Source organism: Brachypodium distachyon, chromosome 1, assembly GCF_000005505.3.
Source record: "Brachypodium distachyon strain Bd21 chromosome 1, Brachypodium_distachyon_v3.0, whole genome shotgun sequence".
Taxonomy (NCBI): Eukaryota; Viridiplantae; Streptophyta; class Magnoliopsida; order Poales; family Poaceae; genus Brachypodium; species Brachypodium distachyon.
Genome location: NC_016131.3, coordinates 67313371 through 67323191, shown reverse-complemented (window position 1 = coordinate 67323191; position 9821 = coordinate 67313371). Strand labels below are relative to the sequence as shown.

The window sequence follows — 9821 nt, the reverse complement described above, 5'->3', positions numbered from 1 at the left end:
TCGTCCGACAGGCCACAGCCGCATGTCAGCCATTACCACTGTCTTTGCAGTTTGCACGCAGGAGAGTCAAGGCAGACTGTTGGATCAAGTTATCGTAGATCCCTGTCGTACAGAGCGTTGGATCAAGTAGATTCTGAAGCTCTGTGCTGATGCACGAGAGCAACCCAATCGCAAGATCATATTGATGATAATTCTTCTATACTTTCACTTGGAGAACGCATGTCCGGGAGGGGGACGCTGACTTCTACCAAATTGGTCAAAAACATCGTCAAAATTATCGGCAAATTATCGTTGAAGAACCACTTTATGACACAGCATTAGAAACTCAGCTACAGTAGGGAAAAGCATCAAAGTTAATCACAAGAAAAGATGCTCATCGACTTTGGGGATGCGGTCATCTAAAAATAGCAGTCAAGAAGTTCAAAATCTTTCCCCGGTGCCAGTGCAGAAACTATATCGCCAATCGCCAAATGACCATTATGCCTACTGCATAGCTAAGGGGCACCCGATTCTCACATCAGGTAATCAACCACATTCAACTCCAAATATACAGGCTACACAAGAAATTCAAATACCTTAATTTAGATAATAACATCTGCAAAATTGCGAGAGCATAACAAAATGGAATACATTTTCTTAGCAACCAAAACGCTAGCAACTTTATTCAAGTTGTCCCAGAGCACTCTATAAAGTCCCCAAAACAGACCACTGGAATTAGGTGCAGGAAAAGAACATTGCTAAGAGCTAAATAGACCATGGTGCAGAGACCGGCCTGAGTTTACACTCAGGCCTTCGGGTTGCGGGATGATGAAACTCTCTGGTCTACAGGGTTACCGCTTCCAACCAAGTCTCTATAACGCTGCTCCCAGTCATCCAGCTTCCCATTCGAAATGTCAGAATGAATTGCCCTTCGGATTCCTTTTACCACGAAAAAGTACTGTAGAGGAGTATAAAGATACAAGTGAAGCATCATGTTTCTACATATAAATTGACAATCTTATGCTGAGTTTACAACTAATGTGATGGCATGTGAAGAGCTAACCTGCACCGCAAGGATGAGAGGTATGTACATCTTCCAGCGATTGTTGGGATTTGGACCATCGATCAACTTCTGATCAACATGAATGGGCTTGCTCCCATTTGAGACCACAACAGTAATTTCTTTCATCAAGTTAGGAACCCATGGGGTTCCATCAGGAAGAATCTGGACATAGTTGTATGAAATCCTCAATTAAAACAGGAAGCTAGGCACAACCAAATGCAAGTCAAATACAGCATGAAACAGACAAACCTTCTCCCCGTTCTCATTGGTCTTACACCTGCCACTATTCTCCACCAGTGCTAACGGCAAGGGAAAATCCTGAAGGAGAAGACTATTGTGATTCCAATATAAATTAATATCCATAAAAAAGACAAATATTCAATATGTAAGATTGCTTATGGACATGGTCTGCCATATGATATACTGACAAATCCAATTGACATGCTGTTAACTAGCCAAGACTGAAGCATATGAGAATGAAGCATAACTGAGGAAGTTAATGAAAACTCCTGGAAGACATATATGCCTGATAAAACACATTAATGGGTGTAAATAATAGCACAATTGCACAATGAAAACTGTAAACAAAGAGTTGCAAATCCTGGATTGTATTTTGTAAAGTAAAGAGCTGAAAATCATGGCATGGCACCCTGAACAATTATAGACAACATGGTCAAAGTAGAGCACTCAATTTTATTTTATTTTTTGACTGGAAACTGTAGGGGAAACCCCTACAGCTAGAGCACTCAATTTTTATTGAAAGTTTCTTTTCTTTTTTTGGCAGAGCACACTCAGCACAGCACCACTTGCAAGAGTATCGTTGACTAAAACACGTCACCAAAATTCCCATTACAAAGCAGGTTCAGTTTCATAATGCAAAGACTAGGCTCAGTTTGTAGTTGCTGAACAGTGTTGTGATGTGCTTGTTTTGTAAGCTGCTGCACATAAGAATTCACAAATAGTATATTGCTATTTTTTGTATATCATAACAAATGTAGATAAATCCAGCTGACTACTGTTTGTCCTCTCACATTTCATCTGATATGTTCCATGACTATCCATTTACAAATTGATTAAAACATAAGCAGAATGAAACACTCAATTTATAGAAGCGGTACAACACAACGGTATTATCATAATCCACAAAAAATGTTTAACAGAGCTGAATGTCAGAACTTGAATTACGGAGGAACTCAAGAGAATAAATTTGGTAATGCAGAAAAAAAACAAAATTATAAGAAAATAGGATGGAAAAGAGGCGTGTCTTCATGTAGCAGCTAGTATGCATTCTAGACTTCTGATGTTCATTCCAGAGCAGAGAGAAACCAAGAATATAAATAATAGAATAGAAACTGAAAGTATTTCCATAGAAATATGTGCACATAAAAAACAGCAGAAAAGGTGGAGATCGGGCAAACAGGAAGCCCCATGCAAATTGGAACTGCAAATAGTTGAAGGCATACTGATATTCCATAAAGTATGATGGAAATGATTATAGAGCAATTAGCAAGTGAAGATGCTCATTACCGCAAGTTCTCGTTTGCCGATTCCTGCACCAGAACGGATATATCGCAGAAGTGACTCTGATCTTCTTGTAAAGAAATCACTGTATTCAAGTCCATCAGGCGGCGAGAGTTGGGCATGGGTCAAAACAACCAATGTTCTTCGCCATATGTCCTTTCCAAATGAATTAGTGATGGCTCTTATAACTTGCTCGTCTAATGTATCCATTCTATACGCATCCAGGCGATCCACGTACAGGAGGACATCAATAGTCTTGTCCAGAAGAAACCTGAAATATCAATGATAACATGTAAGATGGAAGCATAGTAATTAAATATTATATATACATATTGCAAGACAAGTTGACAACACTGATGACAACTATGAAAGAAGAGGCCAATTCAATGAACTACAACACATTTTATGTTTTGATTACAATTGCTAATACATAAATAAACAGTTACAGAGAAGGGGGAACTTAGTCAAATGCAAGTTGAGCATAGTAATCTGTATAAGATGGAACCAAATAAGATAAAAGCATTTAGTATATGAAGCAGTAAGCACACATGCATTAGCTGTTAACCTGGGAAGTGTGTGAGAAATCAAAGGCTGAAGGGAAACCTCAAACAGGATATACAAAATCAACAAATCATTGGTACAGATGCACCCACTACAGCATTCAGGTGAACCAACCACTCTGCACATTGAGGCCATTAACACACATATCTATCATATGATGCGCTTAAGGTTAAGGTGGGGTGACTGTTAGCTAAGCACTATATGCTATTCAGGACATTGATGAAACAGTGCTCGATTAAAATTAATATAGCTGCATAGACTATAAGAGTTGAACACTTCCAGAGCAAATTATTGAAGTTAAACTTTTAAAAGTATTGGATCCAGTATCATACAGCAAGGACTAGAGGACATGATTCGAGCAAAATAGCAGTAATGATTTAAGGAGAGCAGCGGTAAGGGCGTGGACAGGCATGTTTTAGGAACACAAGATTTCAGTTTTGACAGAAATAAAAATATCTCACTTTTTTACAGTCTACCTATTCAGACTATTGGAACAAATCAATATATTGATGCAGAGTTGTAGACCCAAGCATTTACCATTCTTTATGGACATTATATTAGCAATAAGTTACTCCGGATCAATGTGACCCCTGTGCACAATAAAAATGACCTAACTGTAGGGCCTATATAAAAATACTGAAATTTCCTCATAGAGTTGGTTTTTACATAGCATCTGAGGATTAGCAGTGCAGTGATTCATACTAAAATAACATTATATCAAATGTAAACGGCCTTGCCAGTTCGACTACATAAATAGGATCATCCAATTCAGTATGAAATAATTCTCTCTTGTCTAAGTCAAAAATGGCAACCTAGGTCAGGCCATAGCGACATCTAAACTGCTATATTACTAAACGCTGGTTAGGCTATCTACAGCCAATTCCATCATTTATACACGAGTATGGCTACAACTAAACATACACCTACCTCTTGATGATCTCAACAGCCTGCTCATTGATGTATCCACCTTCAATCAGACCAGGAGTGTCGATAACATTCAAGGTGAATCCGGCCCTGGTGCGGGAGCACATCATAGGCCTCAAACCCTCAGACTGCATAGAAACAACACTCAAAATCGCGTTTCCCACATAGGTATAACCCAGCAAAGAGGCCGGTAAGAGGTGAAACCTGAAAGGCGCTGACATTAGCGACCCTCTCTCCGACAATGGAGTTGACAGTGGACGACTTCCCCACACCGCCCTTCCCCATCACCAGAATCGTCAATGTGCTCACATTCTTAACATCGCAACATAAGGAAAACACACAATTACCGTCAATTCGTAACAACGCGAACACAATAAGGAAGTAAGAGACGGTAAGCAGGGTTGAATATACGTGAGGTACCTCCTCCTTAAGCTTGCCGAGGAGCTCGTGCAGCTTAGTCTGGGTGGCCGCCGGAAACTGCTGCAGCCCTACCCACTCACGGGGTATCGGCGTCGCCATCTCGATCGGGTTCTTCCTTCTCCCTAACACGCGGACGCAACCGGAGAATTCTGCAGGAGCGGATCTAGATGGTGTGCCGGCTGGGTGAAGCTGCGAGGCCGGCGGAAGTCGGGAGTGGAGGTGGAGGGGGAGCGCCGGGGGATAGGGCCGGGGGAGCGAGGAAGGGGATAGGGTTGGTTGCCTGGTGGTCGACCGCGCGATATGAAGATGGTCTCCAGATCGACCTCCTAAAAATTCTTTTTAGCGTTCCTACTCCACCGTCCGATCCTCCTCGTATAGCCCTCCGATCAGTGCTGGGAGTTGGGCCGGGTCGGACAGTCGGACCAGCACGACACGGGCCGGTCATGCCTCGGGTCGAATCAGCGCGCCGCGGCCGGCCGCCGTGGACTCGCCGTGGTAACTTCGGTTGAGTTATGGATTATGATTAAAAAAAAAATATTTAAATCTAACTACTCCCTCCGGCCGGAAATACTTATTACATTAATCTAGACGTTTTTTAAACATAGATACATTCATATTTGGACAAATTTGAGACAAGTAATATGGGTCGGAGGAAGTAACTAAATTTGTGTCTGTTTTCGTGTGTATGTAGTACTCCATGTATCTACACGCTTTTTAATAATATTGTTGTTAAAATATTACATGTATTTAGTCACTTTTTAAGAATAGATGCATCCATATTTTGACAAATTTGAATCCAAAATTTAGAATCAAAGGAAGTACTTTTTTACAGCATATCATGGAAGAAGTTTAGCACAGCACAATTAAAATGGGCATTAATTGAACATAGACTTCGCAGGAGGATTTAAAAAACAAAAGAAGAGGATGAATGCATTGGATCTCTATTTTTTTTTACCCTAGGATACCAGTATTTGCAAGTAATTGGCCAGCTACTTATCTGTAAGACTGGAATTTGTAATAACCATGGAAATTTGCTGGCTATTTATCGGATGGGATTTTTATTAAATTTTCATTTTTACTTTGTATTGCATTTATGTGATTCTAAAAAAAAAGCATAATGCAATGGACAAAGCTATATCTCTTGTGTGGTGTAAAGTGATTTACCGAGGGAAGGGAGCAGGCATGGTAGGCAACCAAACATACCAGCCAATAACCAAAATAGCAAGAGAGGATACGGCGGAGAGGGCGAGATTTCATCGTACGCTAGGGGAGAGTGAATGTTTCTTACTTGTGTTTGGAGAAGAAGGACTCTCTTTTTATGTGTGTTTGACAACAAATGATAGGTGTGGCATTCAGGCCCGGACCGGCATAGGTTGCCTATCGTGCCTATTTCTCTCGCCTCACCCGCCTCAGGAATGCTGAGCTGCCCTAGTACTTATAGTGTTGTGCCGTACTAGTCAATCCTTGTATCAACACAAAATAGTGTCGACCGACTTTGGCACCGTTTCGATCTTTTTTTCCTCGATGTCCCGTCAAAGTTTATCACTTATCACACAAAAAGGATCATGGCTCATCAACTTTGGGGGATGCGGTCATCTAAGAAGTTCAAAATCTTCCCCGGGTGCTAGCTAGTACAGTAGTAAGAAACTACAATGTCAGACCCCCATCATATGACATGTCTACATTACATCAGATTATAAATAACTCCAGCAAAGTAGCCTATTTCAGCAACCTTAGACGAGCCACCAGTACCGTGTCGCGTTACTCGTGTAGCATGGCACCGCTGCCCCCCTGCACGCAAACATATCACACCCGAGTACCCGACCCGGCCAACTATACCGGCCCAAACTCCACCGTAATCGCGGCCGGAATTCTCAAGTTCCGGCTCGGCCGGACGCCCGGTACCACACCTGCGTACGCGCCTGAGGATTGAGGAGCGAGGACGACGAGCGGCCGGCCGAGCAGCTAGAAGATCTCGCCTTCTGGCTTCTGCATCATCCAGTTTTGTCGCTGTCACGGTCTCTCGGTTTTATCCGCGCCGCGGCAGCCGGCAGGGGTCAAATTTCAGAATGAGCGTGGAGAGTGGGTCCGACTACCGGGTCGTCACGCCCTTTTAATTAACTACTTCTGCGCAAACCTGAACTGAAGTTTCAAAGGCGTATCAGAACTGGTACCCCTGCCTGCATCTGCATCCAGGTGGAATGGACCGCCCGGTCCTGACTGCAGAATATTCCAAGTTCATGCCTTGATTTTGTGAGCCACTCGACGAATGGAGAGCTGGAGCTGGATCCGTCTTTAATTTTTCACGTCAAAAATTTATGATGAAAATCGACCAAAGTCAGAATATATTTTGTTGAGCAACATTTTGTTTCCTCTCTTGCGCTGTCCGACGAAGAAAACGAGACCGTACGTGACTAACTGACACAATTATTTGCAGGAAATTGCAGGTCATCATTTAATTGATTTGAAACTAATTTCGGTTTATCGGTTAATGCCATGCGTTTGTACTATATCAGATGATTTAGATTGTCATTACCTTGGTATACAAGCTTCTCACTGACCATAAGCTAAGGCATCCTCCTCTTTCATGAACCAGGGATCTTCGAGGATGAGCCCAAATTTGTCTATTTTAGATGTTTGGACAAATAGGGGTGAAGAAAATACTTTCTCCGTTTCATAATTCTTGTCGAAATATTACATGTATCTAAACGCTTTTTAGAAATAGATACATCTATTTTGGAGCAAATTTGAGACATGAATTATGGAACGGAGGAAGTAGCATAATGTCCAATGAAATCTCCTATTTATCTTTCTCATGAGGCTTTAACATGTGTGTTAGGCAGACAAGTGAACAAGTTTTGGATGAGTTTTGCAAAACCATTCGTGCTTTTGAAGCATTTTTTTGGAACAAGGAGCAAGCCTGCTTTTGAAGCTAACCTTGTTTTTAGTTGTTGCTTGGGTAAATGAGTAGTGTTTGATTTAGTGTCAAAAATGTTTTACACTCTTGATGTGTGGGCTTTTATCTTGTTTGGATGCACCTAAAAGTCTTTAAATTTACGAAGAAGAAAAATCATGAATGTAGACATGCGATGCATGGTACAATATGCAAAAATCTGCAAAAAAAAAAAGAATATGACCATGTGCACCCACGTGCAAAGGAAAAGAAAACTTGTTGCATTTTGGCTCTGATGTCTTGTGTGCATGACATAACCGACCATATTTAATATTTTTGGATGAAATTTGCAGGTTTGCATGTTGTAGCATATATTATTCATAATTTTGTAGAACCTCCGGGTTTCTTGAAATATAACGAGAGCACAGCACACTCTCTTGGGATGAAAACGTATTTTCAGTCTAAGTCAAAGTAAATAAAATGTTTCCATCTAACAGCTAACTACGCTACCAATCTGCTGTGAAAACAAAACAAAAACTACGCTATCGATCTGCTTACATCCATCTAGTATGTTACAACGTTTCTTTCAGCAGTTTTTGGTTCACGACAGCCTATTGATCCCTCTGAAGTCCATGGCGTCGACGCACTCCCCGACGCCCTTGTGCTTGTTGAGCATCTTGAGCAGCTCGGTGGTCTTCTCCTTGGTCGCGTCCCTGCAGCCAACCTGCAAGAGCAGCAGCAGCTTCTGGAACGCGCCGACCCGCAGCGCCTCGACCAGGCACTTCGTCGCCTCGCCCTCCTCGCTTTCTTTGGCGCCCCTGCCGAGCCGCCACATGGCCGAGACGGCGAGCTCGGTGGCCAGGTCGGACACGCGGAACATCTTCTTGACGAGGACCGGCACGGTGAGCGCGTGCGCTCGCGCGCTGGTGCGGCCTTCCTCCGACGCGAGCACGGCGTCGAGCACCGCCAGCGCCTTCTCGGCCGCGCTCTTGTCGGCGCCCACGAGGGACTCGACCAGCACCGGCACGAGCCCGGCCCCGGCCGCGTGCGCCGCGGCGCGCTCGGAGGAGCTCGCCAGGTGGTAGGTGGCCACCATGGCGGCCTTGGTCGCCTGCGGGCAGATGGGAGCCTTGATGACCTTCGCCAGCGCGTCCACGAGCTCTTCGACCACGTTCCCGGTTAGCTGGATGCACGACACGATCTCCTTGATCACCAGCACCGCGTTCAGCCTCCCCGCCAGGCTCCCGTTCTCGGCGATGGCGACTAAAGAACCCAGCGAGGTCGGCGTGGCCAGGATCCTGGCGGCCTCGTCGTCCAACGGCGTCATGCAGACCAATGCCGCCAGCACGTCCTCGAGAGCGGCCGCGGGCGTCTCGCCGTCCGCCGCGAGTGATGCCAGCGCGGAGGCAAGCACGCGGCCGGCGCCGACGGACACGAGGCAGCGGCGGTTCCGCTCGCTGTCCCTCGCCAGCGCCCTCACCCTGGCGATGGCGGCGGCCGTGTCCCGGGACTCGGCGAGGTCGAAGAGGAGCTCGGAGGCCTGGACGGGGGTGAGGGGGATCTTGGGGGTGGGGATGCGCTCGACGCCGCGGGAGCGGTTGGCGACGCACCAGTCCTGGATGACGCGGCGGATGGCGTGGTTGGGGACGAGGTCCTCGTGGCGGAGCGGCGCGTGCGTGACGGGGCACACGGCGGCGCGGCCCGTGTCCAGCCACGCCTCGATGCTCTCCCGGTCGTAGGTGATGCCCGTGGGCGCCGTCACCGGGTCGCGCATCAGGTCCAGCGAGATCGGGCACCGGAAGTGCGCCGGGATCGACAGCTCCACCGCCACTGCGGCCGGCGGCGCCGCCGCCTTCGTGCTGGCCGCTGACCTCCTAGCCGCCCTCCGCGCCAGCAGTGCCATTAGATGGATTTGATCGGCCGGACGCGAAGAATGATTTTTGATTGGGAAGTAGGTAGGGATTAGCTAGGCGGTGGTTCGATGTGTTCTTGGAGACGAGCAGTCGGCAGACGTGTTGTGTTGGGCGCGTGTGGTGTGGCAGCTGGGTGGGGGTGTGAAGGGTTGAATGCGAAGACTGGAGTGGTGGGAAGGAAGGGTTCAAATAGGGAGGGAAGAAGAAGGAACGGAAGGGTAAAGGGTTTGAATCGGAAGGTTGACGTTGAATTGAACGTTTGAATGAAAAAGGGTGTACAAAGCCGCGGGGTTGGGAGGAAACGGTCGGGTTGCTCATGCCTTAACGCTGTGATGATCTACTTGCGTGCGTTTTTTAAGGTACCGCGGTGATCTGGAGTACTTGTTTGGCCTTTTTTTTCTCTCTTCTTCTGGGAGTACATGTACACACACAGAATACACACGCCATACGTGTAGTTTAACTATAAAGTGTCACATAAATTTTGCGTTATCTCTCTTGAGTATGTGTATTGACCATAATTGTGATCTGCCTGTCCCGATGTTGTTCA

General features: G+C 45.6%; 2 protein-coding genes across 2 annotated transcripts; both read right to left on the bottom strand.

Moving 5' to 3' along the window:
* Positions 1–522: 522 nt before the first annotated feature.
* Positions 523–4567, bottom strand: LOC100826381 (translocase of chloroplast 34, chloroplastic). The gene is made up of 7 exons (XM_003558343.4): positions 4469–4567; positions 4253–4360; positions 4052–4176; positions 2570–2834; positions 1292–1360; positions 1043–1204; positions 523–937 (listed from the first exon to the last, which is right to left on the bottom strand). The coding sequence occupies exons 1-7, from the start codon at positions 4565–4567 to the stop codon at positions 785–787; spliced, it is 981 nt and encodes a 326-aa protein (XP_003558391.1). The 3' UTR covers positions 523–784.
* A 3166-nt stretch (positions 4568–7733) lies between these two features.
* On the bottom strand, positions 7734–9670 carry LOC100826072 (U-box domain-containing protein 21). The gene has a single exon (XM_003558342.4). The coding sequence runs from the start codon at positions 9262–9264 to the stop codon at positions 7963–7965; it is 1302 nt and encodes a 433-aa protein (XP_003558390.1). The 5' UTR covers positions 9265–9670; the 3' UTR covers positions 7734–7962.
* Between the last annotated feature and the right edge of the window lie 151 nt (positions 9671–9821).